This window comes from Heteronotia binoei, chromosome 16 (assembly GCF_032191835.1).
Source record: "Heteronotia binoei isolate CCM8104 ecotype False Entrance Well chromosome 16, APGP_CSIRO_Hbin_v1, whole genome shotgun sequence".
Classification (NCBI taxonomy): Eukaryota; Metazoa; Chordata; class Lepidosauria; order Squamata; family Gekkonidae; genus Heteronotia; species Heteronotia binoei.
In genome coordinates, this window is record NC_083238.1 from 24621353 (window position 1) to 24643664 (window position 22312).

At 45.3% G+C, this 22312-nt stretch overlaps 1 protein-coding gene across 1 annotated transcript in view; it reads right to left on the reverse strand.

Annotated features, from left to right (window-relative positions):
- Positions 1–15009, reverse strand: part of IFIH1 (interferon induced with helicase C domain 1) — a 49234-nt gene extending 34225 nt beyond the window's left edge. The window contains exons 1-3 of the mRNA XM_060257234.1: positions 14513–15009; positions 8422–8578; positions 4885–5037 (exon numbers count right to left, since the gene is read on the reverse strand). Coding sequence (XP_060113217.1) covers positions 4885–5037; positions 8422–8578; positions 14513–14962 — 760 coding nt within the window. The 5' untranslated portion in view covers positions 14963–15009. The remainder of the gene's footprint in view (positions 1–4884; positions 5038–8421; positions 8579–14512) is intronic.
- Positions 15010–22312: the final 7303 nt, after the last annotated feature.

The following is a 22312-nucleotide window of genomic DNA, read 5'->3' on the forward strand; positions in this document are numbered from 1 at the left end:
CTGCAATGAGAAGGGAAAATTAGCAAAAACTGTCCTTCCCTCCACAAGCAGAAGTGCCTTCCACAAACAGAACGGCAGCTCAGGATACTAATTCCCATGTACACACATCAGGAAGAAATGGGTCAATCAGGGCTGTTTCCCTACTCCATTCTATACCTCAGTACTAAATAAGCAGACCCCTGACCTGGATGGTCCAGACTAGCACCTGAGCTTGTCAAATCTTGGAAGCTAAGAGGGGTCAGCCCCTGGTTAATATTTGGATGGGAGACCACCAAGGAAGTCCCAGAGTGCTATGCAGAGGCAGGCAAGGGCAAGCCACCTCTGAATGTCTCTTGCCTTGAAAACCCTCCGGGGTCACTATAAGTCAGCTGCAACTTGATGGTACTTCCCCCACCAAACTGGTGAAATTCACATGGGTAACGATGTGTGCTGCAAGAGACAGAGGTTATTAAAGAGCCTTTTACCTGTACCTTGGCTTGAGAGGGTTTTCATAAGGATATTTAGGGGGGTGTAAGTGCAGTTCATGGATGACCCTGAAGGCCACACAAACAGCCTGAGTACCCGGTTTACCTCCCCTTGCCCCAGCATCCAGCTGCCCATCCATTTTGCATAGACCCAGGGCTTTCTTTTTTTTTTTTAGCAGGAACTCCTTTGCATATTAGGCCACACACCTGATGTCGCCAATCCTCCTGGAGCTTACAGTAGGCCCTGTACAAACAGCCTTGTAAGCTCTTAAGAGGATTGGTGACATCAGGGGTGTGTGGCCTAATATGCAAAGGAGTTCCTGCTACAAAAAAGAAAAGCCCTGCATAGACCCAACACAAAATAGACATCTTCCTCTAGGTGTTTATACTTGGTGATCAGAGCACTGATTAACAGTTGCTTAGGGTTAGATTGGCCTTAACTTTTAGATACTTACTATATTGTAGCCATTTTTTTTTAGTCTTAGTCTATGTGGAATACTGTGGCAGTAACAGTAACTCATTTTTTTTGGTGGATACATTAGTGTTTTTAGATCTCCAGACTTTTTTATCTTATAATGTTGCAATTCGCATGTATAAATATGTTTGGATACAAAGTATATTTGGCGTTTTAGTAACTTTTGTCCAGTTTCAAACCATTCCCTCGACTAATCTACATGGTTGCTACCCCCACTCACGCACCAAATGCTGCATGTGTGTGGTGCCTTGGTTCCAGAAGATCTTTCACATTGTATTCTGTTCTATCCCCTTCAGCCTGGAAATACATTTCTTATAGAGATTTTACAAGATATAAATTCTTCTCCTGTGGTAGAGAAACTAATTTCCCTTCTCTCTGATTCAGACAAATTACGTTTCTTATACAGGAATATGGCACGCCTTGGTAGCCAAGAAAATGTGGGCAACAAAGAGTGTATGGGATTTTAATGCAATTTTTGCTTGCTTTTGACTATATCATTTCATTGTTTCTGTTGTACTTTGTCTATGTTTCCTTTTGCGTGTCCTAATTGCCACAACCTTTGGTCCCAAACAATAAATGCTGCCTCGCTTGTTTCAAAGCTTTCTGTTCAGCAGTAACTATACCAATCCCTTGGAATTTGTGTCCGCTGCTTGGATGGAAGCTAAGATAAAGAGTTTTTTTTCCTTCCTCAAATCCTGTAATGCCCAGGAGAAAGGCAGGTATATGAATATTTTAAATATATAAGAATGTGGAGAAGAGAGACGTAAACCATCAGCATTTGGCCTGTGGCAGAAGAAGTTGCTAGAAGGTTTCTGGCAAAGAGAAAAAGCTTCTAAGGTTATTGAGTATATACTGCTGTGGGAATAGTTTTGCGTGCTTTTGTGCTTGCCAGCCACATATACATCTTTGGTACTCTTTACATGCAAATTTCCTCTCCCTTGGGAAAGAGGGACAAAGTGAAACAGAATGTGTTTCAGTCAGCTCTGATTTATGGAATAGCATCTGTCTTGTAGCTAAGCACTCCCTCTGCTGGCAACAAATGTGAATTTTCTACAACCCCAATCTAGTACCAGGAATTCAAAGTATGCCCAGTAAATGTAAAGGGAACTGATAAGTCTACTTTGCTAGCTGGCCCGAGCTGGATAGCCCAGGCTAGTCCAATCTCATCAGATCTTGGAAGCTCAGGAGTGTTGGCCCTAGTCAGTATTTGGGTGAGAGACCACTAAATCCAGGGTTGCTCTGCAGAGGCAGGCAATGACAATCCATCTCTGAACGTTTCTTGCCTTGAAAACACTATAGGGTTGCTGTAAATCAGCTAAAAAGAGAGCCAGTTTGGTGTAGTGGATAAGTGCGCGGACGCGTATCTGGGAGAACCGGGTTTGATTCCCCACTCCTCCACTTGCACCTGCTGAGATGGCCTTGGGTCAGCCAGAGCTTTCATAGAAGCTGTCCTTGAAAGCGCAGCTGCTATGAAAGCACTCTCAGCCCCACCTACCTCACAGGGTGTTTGTTGTGTGTGTGTGTGGGGGGAAGGTAGAGGAGATTGTGACCGCTCTGAGACTCAGAGTATAGGGTGGGATATAAATCCAAAAATCCAAAATCTATTACATGAGAGGATTACTGTGGTAATACTGGTGGGGGACATGCCATATAAGCAACCTGGAGCCACCAGGAAGAAAGTTTGGGAAAAAGTACTCACAAGTAGGGGTCCAATGATTTCTCAGTTGCATGAACTTTTGGACAAAACTCCAAAAAGTATTAATCAGGAGACCAGATGAGACAAATTGCCATTTTGATGTGAAAAATGAACACACAGTTTCCTCTTGGAAAGTTTATCAACGTGTCCTTTATGTGACTGCAAACTTTTTTCCAGCTGTGCTTGATCACAGAAAGTGCTGAAACACCGCGGCCAACTATTGGGAGGGGGTAGTAGATGTTTCATGCTCAAAACTGGGTGTCTCTGGTATTTCAAGTGAAGAATTCAGTAGCAAATGAATGATTACCTGACCCTGACGTAGGATCAGAACCTGACACCGTGTAAGCAAGTCAGAACAATGCTATTAAGTCTACTAATTTGAAACAGCACAAAATCTTACATTAGCTCCATGGATAGAACATCAGTTATTGCATAAATTCATCAAACGTTATGGCTGGGATTTCCAAGCTTACTGAGAATGAGGACGTTTTGGGAATTTTGGCAAAAGGTACATAAGAACGAAAGAGAAGCCATGTTGGATCAGGCCAATGGCCCATCCAGTCCAACACTCTGTGTCACACAGTGGCCCAAAAAATTATATATATATATATATATACATACATACATACACACACACACACACACACACACACACACACACTGTGGCTAATAGCGACTGATGGATCTCTGCTCCATATTTTTATCTAACCCCCTCTTGAAGCTGTCTATGCTTGTAGCCGCTACCACCCCTTGGGGCACTGAATTTCATGTGTTAATCACTCTTTGGGTGAAGAAGTACTTCCTTTTATCTGTTCTAACCCTACTGCTCAGCAATTTCATCGAATGCCCACGAGTTCTTGTATTGTGAGAAAGGGAGAAAAGAACTTCTTTCTCTACTTTCTCCATCCCATGCATAATCTTGTAAACCTCTATCATGTCACCCCGCAGCCGACGTCTCTCCAAGCTAAAGAGCCCCAAGTGTTTTAACCTTTCTTCATAGGGAAAGTATTCCAACCCTTTAATCATTCTAGTTGCCCTTTTCTGGTACTGGTTGGTTGCTCTTGGGACAGGACCAATCTCAAGGTGGCTGTTCTAGGGGTAAGGCCAATCACAAATGTTGAAGGGTTCCAAGCCAAGCCCCCTCTTGATGATGGAACCAGCTGCTTCCTAAGTGGGTGCTTGCTGCAAACACAAAAAAAACCTCTTGGGATCTTTAGATAAACTTTCTGTACTCAGGAGGTTGAGAAAATTCAGGACTTGCTTTTTTCTTTGGCAAAGAGACACTGTTTCATTTCAGCTTCCAGAGCAAAAGGAGATTTTAATCTTCACAGGGTTGTAGGGAGAAGCTGCCAAGCTCAGAAACTCAAGGAAGATGAGCCAGCTCAGGGGTCCCCAAACTTTCTGAGTATGCAGGCACCTCTGGAAGTCTGATACAGGGTGGTGGGCACAACTATAAAATGGCTGCCCCAGGAGGTGAAGCCAGTTCCAAAATGGTTGCCACAAAATAAATGTGCCACTGACAATACAATCATAAACACGTATTGTCAGAAGTAACCCCCCCCCCACTGACTTCCACGGGACTTATCAGTGTGTTTAAGATCCACTTAGGATGGCACTCCAACACTTAAGTCCTCAAGCGGGCGGAGGTTACAAGCATCGAGGCACTGCTGTTGAAGACGCAGCTGCGTTGGGCAGGGCATATTTCCAGGATGGAAAACCACCGCCTTCCCAAGATTACCCTGTATGGCAAACTTTCCACCGGCCATCGAAATAGAGGGGCACCAAAGAAGAGGTACAAGGACTCCTTGAAGAAATCCCTTGGTACCTGTTGCATCAACCATCACCAGTGGTCTGACCTAGCCTCAGATCGCAAAGCATGGAGGCACACCAGCCACCAGGCTGTCTCTTCCTTTGAGAACGCACGCATAGCTGGTCTTGAGGACAAAAGGAAATTGAGGAAGAATCGCACTGCTACAGCACCAACCCCGAATCAGACTTTTCCCTGCAGCCACTGTGGCCGGACCTGCCTGTCCCACATTGGTCTTGTCAGCCACCTGCGAGCCTGCAGCAGATGTGGACTACTGCACCTTTCTTAAATCTTCGGTCGCGAAGTCAAGCCGAGAGAGAGAGGATGGCACTGTTGGTTTGCCAATTTCATGGGCATCTGCTAGAAAAATGCAGCTCATTACTTGTAAAACTGAATCTAGCTGAACTAACAGATCTGTAAAAGAGATCAACTGACAGAGCACCTGAAACAGCAGAGGCCTCCCAGAATTCTTCTGAAGCATTCTCCTCACTGGTCGAACTGTGCTCCATGTCAGTTCCTTTCTTCAACTCCTCCGCAGCTGCAGAAGCGTGAAACTCTTCAGTTTTGTCTTCAGATATCCCATTTTCATTGTATTCTATTTACAGAAAATAAATATGAACGCATAGTAAATTATTTTTCCTTTAAAATTAGTGGTCAGACTCTACATGTGGACAAAATGCACTTGGCTATGCAGTTCAGGGAACCAAAAGACAGGTGAACAATGGTTTTAACTTAAAATTTGGTGAGCGGACATGCTTTAAGATGCCCACATTAAGGGCACTACAGAACTCTATGGCAAGCTTCTTGTTGACATCAAAGACTATGATTTTGTCTTAGTGCAATCCCCTCACAGCGTACAGGTTTTTTAAATCAGTAGAAAAGAGCAAAAGTCCAGTAGCATCTTAAAGACTTAACAAAATTTTTGGCAGGGGATGAGCTTTCCTGAGTCACAGAAGTTCTCTTGCACTATCTGTTGCAGGCCTCAGTGATCAAAGGCTGTATTCAAAGATGTCCACTTTACTGCCCTGTGGAACATATAAAGGCAGAACGATGGGCCAGACAAGCACCTTATTGTATTTTCCCCATGAAGCACTGGCTTCCAGGGCTGTGAAAGTGGCTGTCTTTTAACAGATCAGGCTGAAAAACCCTTGAGGGGAGGGATCTTGGATGCCTCATAGGTTAATAAGATGTCTTCCTTCAGCCACCTACTCAATGTAGTCTTGGTTATCCTCTTACCCTTATTGGAGTAACCAATGCCACAAAAAGCAAATGAGACCTATGCCACTATTTAGCTCCTAAATATGTGTGTGTGTGTGTGTGAAGACCCCTACAGATATAGAGAGAAGTCATTCCTACTCTTTTTAGTGCAATGGATTCAGGACAAAGCTAGAGGGGTAAATCTCCTGTGGAACACATGGGTACGTTTTGGTCAAGAAGGTCGGATCTAATCACCAATGGAACACACAATACCTTTCTGATAGAGAAGGCTCTCATTTGAAAGATTCCACAGGCTGGATTCACCAAGACCAGAAAAACGATCTTTAACATCACTGTCTTCAAAGAACCTCATGAAGTGGGTGGGGTTTTTTGCCACTGTGTGACACATAGTGTTGGACTGGATGGGCCATTGGCCTGATCCAACATGGCTTCCCGTATGTTCTTAAATGGATCTCAAGTCAGAGCCTTGATGGCCAAATTAAATCTCCAAGTCAGAAATCTGTGTATTGTAGGAAGGCGGGAGAGGGGATGCTCTCTATTAAAAAGCTCTTCAATGTGAGGAGACTGGGTGACCATCACCCTCTGATAGGGTGGTGGCTAAAATTGTGAGTTCCCTCTTTAAAGTATTGGGGCATAGGCCCCTGACAGATCGATAAGAAAGGCAATACGTCCTTCAGAGTTGGTTCAAATTCTCCACTCAACTATCAGCACATCAGGGCTGGAAGCCTGCCATGAAACATCCTTCAGGGATGTCAAATTCATTTGTTACAAGGACTGGATCTGACATAAATGAGACCTTGTTGGGCCAGGCCATGTGTGTCACAAAATATAATGCCAGGTAGCAGCAATATAAACTTTAGGAGAGCCTGGCCCAGCTCTAGCTTTGATTGATAGAGCTCTAGATGTGCTAGGTTCTCTCAATCACACTGCAGAGCTACAGAACCATGCTCTTCCATTGGCTGAGGCTCCTCCTCCACTGGGAAGAGGGAAAAAGCCAGAGGCCACTTTGCTTGGCTGCATTGCAATGAAGAAATACAAAAATGGCAACTGAAGGAAGAAGAGAGGGAGAAGTAAGCAGAAGACCCCTACTTGCTGGTGGGCCTGGTTGGAGCCCTGTGGGAGCCAGATCAGGCCTGTGGGCTACACATTTGACACCCCTGTCCTAGATTATAGAAAATGATATATGACTGCCAGAACAACCTTAATCACCTTGTCTGACAGCAGTAAATGGTCTCAGATCTGCAATTAAAAACTAGGTGATTAACTTGCAACTTCTGGGGGCCTGATGAAAAATTTGCCTCTGCTGCAGGAGGACCACTAAAATTAGAAGAGTTCAAGGTTCCCCTTTGAGCAGATGCACGAGGCTCAAGAACCATGGCCTTCTGGGCCAAAAAATGGATCAGTGCAAACACGTTGTGCACCCAGTTCCTTCACCTTAGAAAGGTGTTGCAGTAGAACTGGTATTGGAGGAAATGTGTAGAAAAGGTTCTCTAGCCAGGACTGGTGGAAGGCTTGGAGATAGAGATACTTGGTTGCAGACTGATGGCTTCAGAGACTTTATGTGTGGCTTCAGAACCTATCTGGAAAGCCAATCTGCTTCCTTGTTGGCCAAGCCTTGAATGTAATCTCTTCTTATGCTTTGTAGGTGAAGTTTTGACCACCTCATCCATCCTTAAATCTTTGTGTTGAAGACTCCTTGACCTGATGCCCTTCTGTGTATACACATGGGCCTTGACCAGCATGCTGTTGGTTCTGACACTCACAGATGAGAATTCAATGATGGAAGGGAAAATGAAAAAGGGCCAAGGAAAACTGCAGCCAACTTCTTGGCTTGGACTGATCCTGAAGGGACCAATTCCCTTGCATATGAGCTGACTCCATGTGAGTTCCCCTTCTCCATTTCCTTTACAACCTTGCTCAACCCTAGAGTGTAGGGGAATAAGACATGGTCACATTCTGATGGGAAGAAAGCACGCCCCCTCCTCTGGCACTTTTCATCCCTTACCCAATCACTCATACAGAAAGAGGGGGAAGAGGAGAATAACTTAGGAAGAATTCAATGTCCTGATATAGAGCCCTTGGGAGCTCTGTTGGGCACATAATACCTCCTGCAGTCAGCCGGACAAAAGATCCTGCTGATGGTTAGCTCTCCCGCTGTTTCCATGCAGCTCTGCAAAGCTGCAAATCCCCTGGGCTCTCCTGAGACAAAGGCCGTTTTCCCACTGACCTTACTCCGGAGCGACGTCCCTCTTCACCGCGCAGCGTCTGCGCGGATTTCCCACCAACTGCTGCGCACAACCAGGAAGTGCTGCGGCTTTTGCGTCGCAGATGTAAACCGCTAAAAACCAGTTTACATCTGCGACGCAAAAGCCGCGGCTCTTCCTAGTTGTGCGCAGCAGTTGGTGGGAAATCCGCGCAGACGCTGCGCGGTGAAGAGGGACGTCGCTCCGGAGTAAGGTCAGTGGGAAAACGGCCAAACTGATTTGCCTTTAACGGCACTGTGAGATGCAGCAGATCACTGAAGACAAGGACAAATGCAGTAAATCAAGGCTCTGGACTTAAAAGAGAGAAATCTGAAAACAAAAGCAATTAGAGCTCTCTCCAAACACCTGCCTTCTCCATTGGCAGGAAGAGAAAACCAAAGAGGAGAGGGAAGGAACAAAAAGGCTGGACTTTCTGTGACCAAAAGTGGAAGGGAGTTCCCCGCTCATCCAGGTTTCCTAGCCAGTTTTAATTGTCATTTTCATAAAAATCAAATTACCGATTTCCTGTCCATTTAGCTCATCTGCAATATCTTCATGGTGAGCTCCACGCAAGGCAAGCAGAAATGGAGAGAACCACTCTCTCTTCCGCACTATTCTGTTCAGTAATTCCCTCACAGCATTTGCGTTTCCGCGTGTCTCAGACTGAACTCTCACCTAGTTAAGGAGATGGAGGGGGAAATAAAGGGTGAGAAAAGCGCAGAACGGTGATACTTACTCTGCAGATCACAGAGTTCACAATTCCCATCAACCAGAAGAGCCACATAACCTCTGTCTATGTCTTGCATACCATCCCAAAGCAAACAACACATAACTATAGCATGACCCTTCTGAGTGCCAGAGTTCCTCTGAACAAATATGACTGTTTCACCCGACTATTTATGAAACTTAGCTAGTTCCTGTAGCCAACTGATTCCCCACTCCAGGACTTGCAAGTCAGTGTTTGACATGAAACAGCACGCAAGCTTTCAAGTTCTCGGCAACTTTATTAGGCTGGATGTTAAAAAAATAAAAAATTCCTTTCAAGGATTACTGTAGTTCAAGGGAGTCAAACTTACAGCTTGAGGGCCAGAACTGGCCTGTCCAGGGCTCTTACCTGGCCTGTGAGCAATTGGTGCATGAAAGGGAAGGCGGGAGGCTGCTGCGGGGGGCAGGGGTGGGCAAGAAAGCACACACAAGAAAGGAGTGTAAGTGGTTGAAGCTGTCAAGAAATACAAAGGAAATAACTACAGGGTGGGACTAAGAGGCTGAAGAAGGAGATATTGGATTTATATCCCGCCCTCGACTCCGAAGAGTCTCAGAGCGGCTCACAATCTCCTTCACCTCCCTCCCCCACAACAGACACCCTGTGAGGTGGGTGGGGCTGAGAGGGCTCTCACAGCAGCGGCCCTTTCAAGGACAACTCCTACCAGAGCTATGGCTGACCCAAGGCCATTCCAGCAGGTGCAAGTGGAGGAGTGGGGAATCAGATAAGAGTCCGCTCACTTAACCACTACACCAAACTGGCTCTGAGGTAAAATAGTGCAGGGGCAATGCAAGTGAAGGTGTGTTTTTTCCCCTGCCAACTTCCTCTGACCACCGCTCAGCAAGGACTGGAAAAGCCATTGCATGGGGGTGGGGGGAAGGGCTCGAGCCAAGCAGCCAGTGCTGCCGTTTCAACAACAACTGGCTTCACTTTTGTTTTTTTCAAATGGCAACTGTGAGGGGGTTGGCAAGAGTGGGTATACAGAGCAGTAGTTTACCAATGAGGGAAGAAAAACTACCTTATTTACTTGCAGGAACAATGACTCATTTCCTAAAAGTGTTTTGTATACAGAAAGTAACTAATTTGTTTGTAAATATAAGATACACCCTTATATTTATAAGATAAACGTCGACTGCAGGGTGACATGATAGAGGTTTACAAGATTATGCATGGGATGGAGAAAGTAGAGAAAAAAGTACTTTCTCTCTTTCTCACATTACAAGACTCATGGGCATTCAATGAAATTGCTGAGCAGTCAGGTTAGAACGGATAAAAGGAAGTACTTCTTCACCCAAAGGGTGATTAACATGTGGAATTCACTGCCACAGGAGGTGGCGGCGGCTACAAGCATAGCCAGCTTCAAGAGGGAATTGGATAAACATATGGAGCAGAGGTTCATCAGTGGCTGTCTGGGGCAGTAATGCTCTGTATTCTTGTGCTTGGGAGGGGCACAGTGGCTTCTAGCCCCACTTGTGAACCTCCTGATGGCACTTGGGGTTTTTTTTGGCCACTGTGTGACACAGAGTGTTGGACTGGATGGGCCATTGGCCTGATCCAACATGGCTTCTCTTGTATTCTTATAATAATGGCATAGGCCAGAAGGAAGCCAAGCTAACTTTACGCTCACTGTTCTGGCAGAGGGGATGGCAACCAAGAAACAGACCTTAAAGGAGAGTACAGAGAGAACGGCTATAAGGTAGTTCAAAGGGGGTCAACAACAGCCAAGACAAGACCAGGAATAGAGACCACTACATGTGCCACGATCAAAGAGGAAGGTGGAGGGGCAGAAGGGGCACTGTTTTGATACCTCTTCATTGATGAAAGGGGTGATCCCTTGAGGAGGAATGCTGCCCAGCCTGCTGTGGAGGGCCCACCATTACATCCAAGGACCATGTTGTTTGCTTATTGTTTTTGATCTGCTCCAGGGTCTTGTCTGCCCTGGCAGGGAGCAGCAGGTCTCCCTTGAAGGGTAAATCCTCTACCTTGGCATGCATCTCTGTGGGCAGGGCAGTAGATGGCAGCCAAGCAAAATACCGGAAAGCAAAACCTGATACCATGCGGAACATGACCTTGAAGAACATTCCACCGCTTGCTGATGCCTCTGCAGGTAGTTATCTGACAACCAAGCAATTCTCTTCTGGCAAGGAGTCAAAGAGCTGATAAGCAGCCATAATGGACTGATAGTTGGCAATTCTGAATTTCAGCTCACCTGAATATCACCCAAGTTTTAATTGTACCTTTTTTTCCACTTACGTATTTTTTGAAAATTTTATTTATTTATTTCAAAAATGAAACGATAGCCTTATAGTTGTGGGCGGGCCTCCTATGTCTCCTGGCAACCAATATTTTTAGATGCAGCCCGCCATTGCATAAAGAGGAGGGGGTTGGCTTTATTGCCATGGGGAGTATTCAAGGGTGGTTGGAAATGAGGAGTGGCAGCAGCAGCTCCTGCCAGCCGCCTCTTGCAAGATCAGTCGTAATTCTGGAAGATCTCCAGGCCTCAGATATGATTCTATGTTTAAAAACTTGTCCATATAGCACTGAAGGATAGTTTTTGCAGAAAATGTCAGAAATAGAGCCCAGTTAGTTCCTGAAAAGTAAATACACATACTTAGAATTCATATGAGAGAAATTATATCAGCCCATAATAACTTAATCAGTGTCAAATGGTGTTCTATATCTTTAAGAAAGAGATACTGAACACACAGCTGTATGGAACTGCCTAGTGGTTTCCTTAAGCAGAGTTTGTCTTTAAGCCCGTCATAGAGAGCATTTTGCTAGTAATAATTAGAAGGCTTTTGCATCTGCTAAAGAAATTTAGAACTGTCTTGTTCCAAAATGAAACCACATATGTGATTTAAAAAAAAGAGAGAGAGAAAGAGTACATATTTGCCAGCCAAAAAAGAGCATTGTGCCACCTAAATGCTGAAGGCTTTTGCAACGGATTAGGTTCAGGACTGGTTTAAAAGCTCCACATAAATTTTAAGCACAAGTGCTACTGAGAAGTAAGTTCTGAATTAAAATTTATAAAGTCACTCCCATTCAGCTTTGTGTTGTATCTTGTTATAATGTTGTGTTAGTTTATTCCAGGATGATAACTATGAAAGAAACAAAGAGGTTGCAGAGAGCTTTTACCAGTCAAAACCAGAAGGCTTTGCATCTGTTTTAAGAAGTAGTTAAGGACTGATTTGCTCCTAATGCATACAATGAAATATAACAGGAGGTTGCTAACCTTGACATCTACAGGAATATCCTTGAGAAAGAATGTGACAAGATGAGCTTAAAGCAGGTGCTCATTGGATGGACTTTTTTGGAATATTGTATCTCCTTCTATTGTGACAAATAGTTTTGTAAGAATGGTGATAAAAGTACTTTTGATAAAAGTTTTACTCGGTATGTTAGCCAGCATATCACGGTGTTTGGCTGTTTGTATATTCTCACCTGGAGGCTGGCAGCCCTAAGGTCCGACCCAAACCAAAGGCTTTTGATGGGGAAGGGGACAGGGTGAATTCAGTGGAAGTTGGTGTGAATCAGAAGGGACCATCCAGCCAAAGAAAACACATTCTTCTGTGAGCAAAGCTATCTCATGCTCAGAGGAAGAAACAAACACTTATAGTTTGGCTCAAAGATATTGGTGGGTGGGGAGGGAGATTCTCATTTGACACACTGCAACCCGGGAAAGTGAAAGTGAGGACAAACAATAGGGAGGGGGGAGATCTTCCTGTTCTTTATCAGGATAAACAAATGGAAAAGGAAGTGGTTAAATTAGAAAAGTTACAGCCAAAAGAGAGGAATCAATTGGAACATCTGCGGCTAGAGGAGGAAGGAACTGTACCAAGGGGAAAATGTGACCCAATTACAGCTTTTTGTGCAGGGCCAACAAAAACCTGTAGATGACCCTGCATAATGCAATCACCTGCATTTTGCACCAACTGGTTTAAAGTGATGTGCTTTGCAGACGTTTTAATTTCTGTCTCTTCCTCCGTGTGCCACAAATTCACTTGCTCCGCAGCATGGCTCACTTCTTTACAAAGTGTGTTTGGGCAGGCTTTGTGCTCACTGTTGCTAACGAATTAATTATTGTATGGAACTGTGTGTAGAACAGCCTGAAGAGCCCAAGATTGCCTGGCAGCAGTAAGTTTTAGCTCTTTTAGCATTGCTAAAGTTGTTTTCAAGGCAAGAGACATTTCAGGGGTGGCTTGCCATAGCCTGCTTCTGGTATTCCTTGGACGTCACCTTTCCAAATACTAGCTTTGCTTAGCTTCTGAGATCTGGCTAGGCTGCACGGCTCATGGCTGCTAATTTACAAATTGTCCTTCCCACTTTGCGATGTGCGTGTTCTAGAAAGACTTCTGGAGTTCACCCCATTTGTTCAAGTTATTCATTTTAGGAGAGCCAGTTTGGTGTAGTGGTTAAGTGTGCGGACTCTTATCTGGGAGAACCGGGTTTGATTCCCCGCTCCTCCACTTGCACCTGCTGGCATGGCCTTGGGTCAGCCATAGCTCTGGCAGAGGTTGTCCTTGAAAGGGCACCTGCTGTGAGAGCCCTCTCCAGCCCCACCCACCTCACAGGGTGTTTGTTGTGGGGGAGGAAGGTAAAGGAGATTGTGAGCCGCTCTGAGACTCTTCGGAGTGGAGGGCGGGATATAAATCCAATATCTTCATCTACCTCACAGGGTGTCTGTTGTGGGGGAGGAAGATAAAGGAGATTGTGAGCCGCTCTGAGACTCTTCGGAGTGGAGGGCGGGATATAAATCCAATATCATCTTCTTCTTTTCAGTTCTTTCCTTGTGCTAACACACAGATTGTGCTGAACATGGACAGTGTTAAACAAATCTACGGTATATTGGCTGTATGGACTTGACTATCAAGGAATCAGGTGTATGTTATAGAAACTGAACTAGGAATGAGGAGAACTAGGTTCAGATCCCTGCTTCCCATGAAATTTACTGAGCAGTTTCCTTGGGGTCAGCCGTTCTCTTTCAGCCTAACCTACTTCACATAAGGTTGTTATGAAGGTAAAATAAACAGGGGAGACTTGTATATGCCATGCTAAGCTCCTCAGAGAAAGAACGGAATTCTGGATGGAGCCCACAGGTAGGCCCCCTGCACCTTGCACCATCCCTGGCCCAACAGATTCCACTCACACGCAATGTCATGCATACTAGGCTCTTCCAACCCCATGTACTAGAGCTGTCAATATACAGGTGGCCACGGTGATCTTCCAGAATCGCACCTGATCAGGTGTGCCATGCCTCTGGGGAAGATGGCTGTTTTTGAGGGTGGACTGTATAGAAAGCATACCCTCCTGAGGTCCCTCCACTCCCCCAAACCCTGCCCTCTCCAGGCTACACTCCCAAACCTCCAGGAACTTCCCAACCAGTTTGGTGTAGTGGTTAAGTGTGTGGACTCTTATCTGGGAGAACCGGGTTTGATTCCCCACTCTTCCACTTGCACCTGCTGGAATGGCCTTGGGTCAGCCATAGCTCTGGCAGAGGTTGTCCTTGAAAGGGCAGCTGCTGGGAGAGCCCTCTCCAGCCCCACCCACCTCCCAGGGTGTCTGTTGTGGGGGAGGAAGGTAGAGGAGATTGTGAGCCGCTCTGAGACTCTTCGGAGTGGAGGGCGGGATATAAATCCAATATCTTCTTCTTCTTCAACCTGAAACCTTATCCAGGAGTTTGCCTTATCCATTTCTCCCGTGTCACCATTTCACTGCTTTCGTGTTGTTGTTCACGCCTAACATCTTAGACGTGGACGTTTAAAAAAAAAGGGGGGGGAGGGGAAATGGCTCTGGATCTGAGAGCCAAACGGTTGACTCACCAGTCATCTGCTTCCGAGGAGACCTACCTGTTCCAAGTCTTCGGCTTTGAAGAGCTTCATCCGGGCACACTGATCGGCCACCTGCACGGCCCTCAGCTCCCCCACCAAGCGCCCCATGAAGATCTCCAGCAAGCTGGCGCCCGTCTCCTGGACGGCCTCCAGGGACGGCGTGAGCTGCTCGCCGGTGGGGTCCAGGTAGGCGGCGGCCTGGAAGCCCCCGAGTTGCAGCGCCTGGTAGAACTCCAGGCACAAGCCCGGCGGGCGGCGCGCCTCGTCCTCCAAGGCACTCAACAGCACGTCGGCGGCTGCTATGTCGCCCTGGTTCTGGCACACCGCGCCCACGCGCTCCTTCACTTCGCGGCTCAGCGACGGCATGAAGTCCAGCACTCGCCCCACCTGCAGGCCTCGCCTGATCTTCGGCCTGAAGCAGGAGATCAGGTAGAGGATGATCTCGTCGCGGGAAGGTTCCGTGGCCATGCTGGGCGCTCGGCTCTCCAGCAGGGTCGTGCGCGCCCTACTAGGAGGAGAAGGTCTTTCGCCGGGGAAGGTCTCGGCCCCGCTACTTCCGCCGCTCAGGCTCGCCGCTCCTGTCTGTGCACGAGGAGAACCGAGACGTTGCTCCCCAAAAGGCTCCGAAATCGCTTTCTCGAGTTTCTTTCTGGAGGACACCAGAGCCGGGATCCGCCACTTCCTCTTCCTCCCCTGCCACTGGCCGGGCGGCTGCGCCGGGCGCTTATTTCAAGCCAGCGGTTTCAGTTTCCATTCCAGGCGAGGCGCGCTCGGTTTCGATTTTCCAAATGCCAGAAACGTTGTCAGCGCTCGCTTTCCCGGGTTCAGCACGCAGGAGACCTAGGGCGCGGCGCTGTCTGTTTTTGTACAAAACGATCCCCGCGATAGCGGCTGGACTCAAATGGGTTCGGCCTTCGTTGGGTTTTCACAAGCACGCGGAAAGTTTTCTGCAGTTTGGAAACTTTTCTGCAGTTAGGGCTGTTTTAACGCATAGGCCTGATGGGCACTTGGCCTGGGCCCCAGGAGCAAAGGGGCCCCCATACTAAGCTGTGGATGATGCAGTTCTAATAACCAGGTATTGATAGTTATTAGAACTATCAGTATAGTTATTAGAATATATTTCACATATATTCACAAACCAGGTATTGATAGTTTGTGAATATATGAATGGATAAGCTTTTTATTTGTGCAAATTGAGAAAATTTTGAATGTAGTCTTGTAGACTTATACAAAGATCCTTTGTATAGGTCGACCATTTGCATTTTAATTCCTGTGAGTAGTTGTCATAGGGACCCAGTACACTGCTTTGCCCGAGGCCGATAATGCTGTTAAGATGGTCCTGGAATTGGGTGCAAAACACAGCGCTGTCAGGCAGGCAGGCGAGCCTTGCCTTTAAAACCAAGTTGTAGGCTACGATCACACACGCTAAAATAAGCACTTTCAATCCACTTTCAGTGCACTTTCCAACTGCTTTTTCAAGCTGGAAAGTGCAATCTTTAGTGTGTGTGCCGCAGCCCTTGTGTCCCAACCTAGCCAGAGTCCGCAATCCTAATTTGTGTTTGAGAGTCTGCTGTCCTACATTTCCGAGAAAAAATGAGTTATTTCTCAATTGGAGACGTTTGCCAAACGTGATCTTATACTGAACCATGAAGGTAGTTTTGCCATCTTTCACTATTAAAACATTGTGGATTCAGATGCGATCTGTTTAATTTTGGCCAAGGCCAGGGCCTTTTTGTGTCAGGGGGTGTGGCCTAATATGCAAATAAGTTCCTGCTGGGCTTGTTCTATAAAACCTGTGTGGAACAATGGTGACATCATGGGGTGTGGCCTAATATACAAATGAGTTTCTGCTGGGATTTTTCTACATCCCTCCCTTTAAGGCAGTATACAATTCCAAACCTTGCTTGAAAGAAAACCCCATTCAGTTCAGTGGGACATATCATAGTAGGTGCGCCTGTGTTGCAGCTATGGATGCCAGTCTCCAGGTAGGACCTGGGGATCATTCAGAATTCCAATTCATTCTCCAGGCTATCCCTGGAGAAAATGGATGCTCTGGAGTGTGGATTCTATGGCAGTGTATCCTATTGAGGTCCTTGGCCTCCTCAGTTTCCATCCTCAAATTTCCAGCAGTTTCCTCATCTGGATCTGGTAACCCTTCCCCATAATCCCTTGCCAGAGGCCGGGGGGGGGGGACCGAGCGACCCTCGTGCAGCCAATGTTCCCACCAAAGTTTTCCACAAACCCACCCAAAAGTAGACCAAACTGGTTTTAAAATATTTATTCTTTTGCTGTCAAGTCACAGCTGATTAACGGTGAGCCCTTGTGGTTTTCAAGGCAAGAGACGTTCAGAGGCAGTTTGCCATTGCTTGCCTCCATATCCTGCCCCTGGTATCCTGGGAGGAAATCCCATCCAAATACTAGCTAGGGCTGACCCTCCTTAGCTTCTGAGATCAGATGAGATTGGGCTAGCCTGGGCTATCCATCTAAGGATATATTTTAAACAACGTATTTTAAAATCCCATTTCCAAGTATTTTTCAAAATCTTATCAGCTTCTTTAAAATCCCATTTCCAAGTATTTTTCAAAATCTTATCAGCTTCTTTAAAATCCCATTTCCAAGTATTTTTCAAAATCTTATCAGTTTCTTTTCCCCTTCTGTACTGTTTAATTTTCCCACATTTTGAGTTTCTTTTTTTTTCTGTGTACAGTTCAGTTTCATTTCATAATACTTGACATTTTGTTTCCTCCTTTTTAAAACAATGCTAGTTCCAATGCCGATTTAATGGTCAGCCAAGGAAAATCAGCCATTATATCTCATTTATAAAAACATAACCTGAGCATTTAAATTTAAAGATTCAGAATTGAGAAAACGTTCGTCTTCGTTAAAACAACAAATTAACTGGAGTAATGGCTCCGCCTAGAAAGCATGGTTTATGAATCTTTATGTGTAGTCTTTATGACTCACGTGACACTATTACATGTCTTTTAAAGCCAGAGGGTCGCTGATTTGCTTTAAAAAAGAAAAAGTATAAAGCATCAATATATCTCATTTTCAACATGGCCAAATCTGTGGATACTTAAATCCAGAAGCAGGAACCATGAAAAGGCAAGACAGATCATTCTGCATCCCTGAAAAAAGCCCCAAGTGTGTAGGAAAAACTGATTTTAAAAAATGGAGTTAACTCCTCCCAACATAACAGAAGCAGTGTCTGTACCTTTAAGAAACAGATGCTGTCAGTGCCCATTGCTAGGGAAACCACAGCAGTATTGCCAGCCATGGCTTTCTATCAGTAAAAGGCAGGTGCATTTCCAGGAATGTTTGGGACTTTGAGGGAGGACTTATCAGGACCAACAGCAACCACTGCATGACTTCCATGACTCACTCAGGTCTGGCTGCTAGCTACTGTTAAGCAGCAGCCACCCCATGAAAACCAGTGTGGTATAGTAGTTCCAGGTTCAAATCCCCACTGCTGTAGAAGCTCACTGGGTAACCTTTGTTAGAAGAACAGACTGGTGATGTCTCTTGCTAAGCCCTCAAAGACTACATACATCATAGAGCAAGCTAGCTAGATAGGTTCCTATCAGTCTCCTTCCTAACTACTCTTCTGCCACTCACCCTCTCTGATTGGTAGAATGTAATCTCAGGGAACTTCCGTCCTTGTTTTCCTCTTCTCTTTCCCTACATGCATCAGGAGGAACAGCATGGTTTCTCTCCTCCTGAACTGAATTAAACAGATGGCCTACTACAATTCAAAGCCATCCAGTTAGATAGAATAGTTTAGTCACTCTTTCTCTCCACTAGTTATATGTTTTGTTTCTATAAATAAATCCACGAGTATTGGTTTCTTAACTTAAAGCAAAGGTTCTCTGTGCAATTTGTGAGACAGTGTGGTAACCATTAGACTAGGCCATGCTGCTGTGCAAAAGCTCAGGAGGAGCACTTTGCTCAGTGAAGGTAAGGACAGCTACCGGATCAATCTTGCCATCCTGAACCAGACCCAACAACCTTGGGCTAGCTACATATTCTTGGTCTATCTCACAGGGGTGTTGTGAGAATAAGATGGAGTAGAGGAGAATGCTGTAAGCTGCTTTGGATCCCCATTGCGGAAAAAGGTGGGATAAAAATGAAGAAAATAACAAATATAGTGGGGGAGGGACAGATAACAGGTAGGTTGGTGAATGGGAATGAGGAAAAAAAACACATGGAAAGGGGTTGCCAGGAGGGGGAAAAGAAGAAATACTGCAGGGAAAGGAATACAGGGGAAAATGAGGTTAAACACCCCCCCGCAACCCCTTTCCATGTGTTCCAGGGAGGAAATGAGATGCCTCCTGCAGGTCCCTGTGGGTTCCCTGTTTGTGACTGTATATTAAGGAAACTCTCAGTACAATGGTTTTAAGTAAACCCATATGTGTATTCTTGCTAAGACCCTAAGAAACTGTTTTTAAGGATATGACCAAAGTTTACCTTTGTTAAGAATTTTAAGGACCACTTTGCAGTCTACCATAAATTAGTAATTAGTCCACTGGGAGCCACAGTTTATCTTCCGCCTATAATTTCAGTGCTGGGACCTACCACATCTCATATTCAAACCATTTTCATGGTTCCAGCAATTGCGAAATTCCTTCACCACGCCTGCAGTGTGAAAACCATGTAAAAACACTTCGGACTCCATTCACAGAACCCAACAAAGTCTCCATGTCAGCAATGCATGTGATCGATGATTTGGATAAGAATGGCACCGAAGGGATCTCTCTGGGAAACAAACCGTCTGGGATGCTGAAATTCCATAACTGTAACTCCACAGGGTAATTTGGCCCTAACCTAACTCACAGGATTGTTGTGATAATTAATTATATAGGGACCATACATCACTCCAGTCTTCACCTAGCCTTCCTAGCTCCCAGTCCGTTTCCAGGTCCTATTCAAGGTGCTAGAATGGACCTACATGGCTTAGAATCAGCATCCCTGAAGGACCATCTACTCCCTTATGACCCTACCTGATCATTAGATTAATCTGGGCTACAGTTCCCAGCCTCCACATGACAAATAGCATTTTTGGAGGATGGACTCTATTGCATCACACCCCTGTGGAGTTCCTTCCTTTCCCCAAACTCTGTCCTTCTCAGGCTCCACCTGAGTCACTAGGAATTTCCCAGTTTGCAACCCTATCTGAGGCCCTCCTTTGGGTGCTTCCATCTTCTGAGATTAGGTGGCTGGTAACCTGGGAGAGGGCCTTTTCAGTTGTGGCATCAAAACTCTGGGACTCTCTCCCCAGAGACTCACCTGTCCCCTTCTGTTGCTGCCTTCTGCCAGGTAACAAAGACTTTTTTTTTTTTTTGCTTGACATTCCTTCAGTGATTCCTCGTTCCTGCACTTGTTTTAAATTGCTTTTATGTATCTATATTTTATTGTATTTAATGTGTATTTTAACTTGGCTTTAATGTTTCTTAAGATGTGTTTCTATTATGTATATTTTTAGTCTGCTAATCAGCTTGGTGGCCCTGAGGAGGGCAGAAAAGCAGGGTATAAATTCTGTAAATAAATACATGTAGAAGAGAAGAACCACACAGCTCTGTGCTCCTTGGAGAAAGGAGGGGATAAAAAATTAAAAAGATTAATTGGCCAATGAGATAATGAGGATGTATGCTTTTCTCTAACAAATGATGAAATATATAGTGAAGAAAGTATTCAAAGCCTGTTGGTAGTCCCCGGGCCAAAGGAGGCCCGCCTAAAATCCACCAGGGATCGGGCCTACTCAATAACGGCACCTTATTGGTGGAACCAGCTGCCGGAGGAGGTGCGGGCCCTGCGGGATCTAGGGCAATTCCGCAGGGCCTGTAAGACAGTCCTCTTCCGGCAGGCCTATGATATTAACTGACAATGTAAAATATCCTGGATGAAAAATGTATCTATAGGCCGCCGGTTTTTATTCTATCTTGTTTTTACTAAATTATGGTTTAATGGTGTTTGTTTAAACTGAAATTGTTTTAATTATTGTGTTGTAAGCCGCCCTGAGACACCTAGGTGAGAAGGGCGGGGTATAAATCTTAATATAAATAAATAAATAAATAAAGCTATTTTTAAATCAACACGTGATGAAATTACTACTTTGAGGGCAAAAATGAGGTCATGAAAATCACTTGAAACTCAGTTTGTTGCTGTTCAGTTGCACAGTGGAGTCCGACTCTTTGCGACCCCATAGACAAAGTCACGCCAGGCCCTCTTGTCTTCCACCATCCTCTGAAGTCTGCTCAAATTCATGTTTGTTACATCAGTAACACTGTCCAGCCATCTCATCTTTTGCCGTCCCCTTCTTTTGCCTTCTGTCTTTCCCAGCATCAGAGTCTTCTCCAGTAAGCGCTCCCTTCTCATATGGTGGCCAAAGTATTTGAGCTTCAGCATCTAACCTTCCAGTGAACAGTCTGGGTTGATTTCCCTTAGGACTGACTGATTTGATCTTGCAGTCCAATGGACTCTCAAGAGTCTTCTCCAGCATCACATCTCAAAAGCATCTATTCTTCTGTGCTCGGCCTTCCTTATGGTCCAGCTCTCACAGCCTTACATTACTACTGGGAATACCATCGCTTTGACTATACGGACTTTTGTTGGCAGATTGATGTCTCTACTTTTTATTATACTGCCCAGGTTCGCCATAGCTGTCCTCCCAAGGAGCAAACGTCTTTTAATTTCATGAAAGTCACTGCCACCCCGTAAAAAGTGTTAATATTTTTATAAAGAGAACAGGTGTCTTGAAGTTGAAAGCCCTCTCAGTATTAGACAATGCTTCATAGACAATACTGGGAAGATTCCGAAAGAATGAGCCACAGTGCTGTGGTTCCTCTGAATTTGAACACATCACACGTTCAACATTTTCTAAGCCTGTGCTGTTCTTAAAAGAAACTAGCTGTAAGGCGAAGGATCCCCTGCCCTTCCATAGGCTGTGTGGTACAGTAGTTAGTGTTCAGATCATCTGTCTGGCATGAACAAAAGTCACATAATACTTTTATAAGGGCAAAAAAAAAAGGCACAGCATAGACTGTTTGTTTTTGAGTTCTCCAGAACTCTATCAGATTGGATATTAAAGGACAACGAGGAAGCAAAACTCTTATCAGATTGGATATTAAAGGATGAGGAATGTGTGATGTAATTTCCAATAAACCCCAGAAGTGATGTCACAACTATCCAGGAAGCCGAGAGGATTGACACCGCTTCCAAGTTTTCCCTAGCAGAGATGCTAGTCATCCGTACAAATTGCTGGAAATGATATTGTTTTACTCCATGATTCCTAGAGAGGCATGGCATCAGTTCCAGGGGAAACCTGGAAGTGATGACACACCGTGATGACCATTTTACATTCCCCCCCCCTCCTGTTGCCACTCCAAGCAGTGGGGAGAAGAAGAGTTGGTTTTTATACCCCAACTTTCAATAGCTGAAGGCATCCCAAAGTGGCTTACAATCACTTTCCCTTCCTCTTCCCACAACAGATACCCTAAGGTAGGTGGGGCTGATAGAGCTCTGAGAGAACTGTGACGGATCTAAGGTCACCCTTTATGTGGAGGAGTGGAGAGTCAAACATGGTTCTTCAGATTAGAATCTGATGCTCTTTACTATACCACACTGGCTCTCATGCTAGGGGGAAATGGGTACTTAAGTAAGGGATCGCCTGCCTTACAACCTTGCCTTTGTTTTGTTCACATCCTGAATGGAATGATAAGTAGATTTAAAATAATGCTGCTGGTGTCTGATTGTACCATGGCCTTATCTGGGAAGAAGCAAAAATTGGAAGCTGCCATGAAGTTAGCAGGTGACTGTAGACCA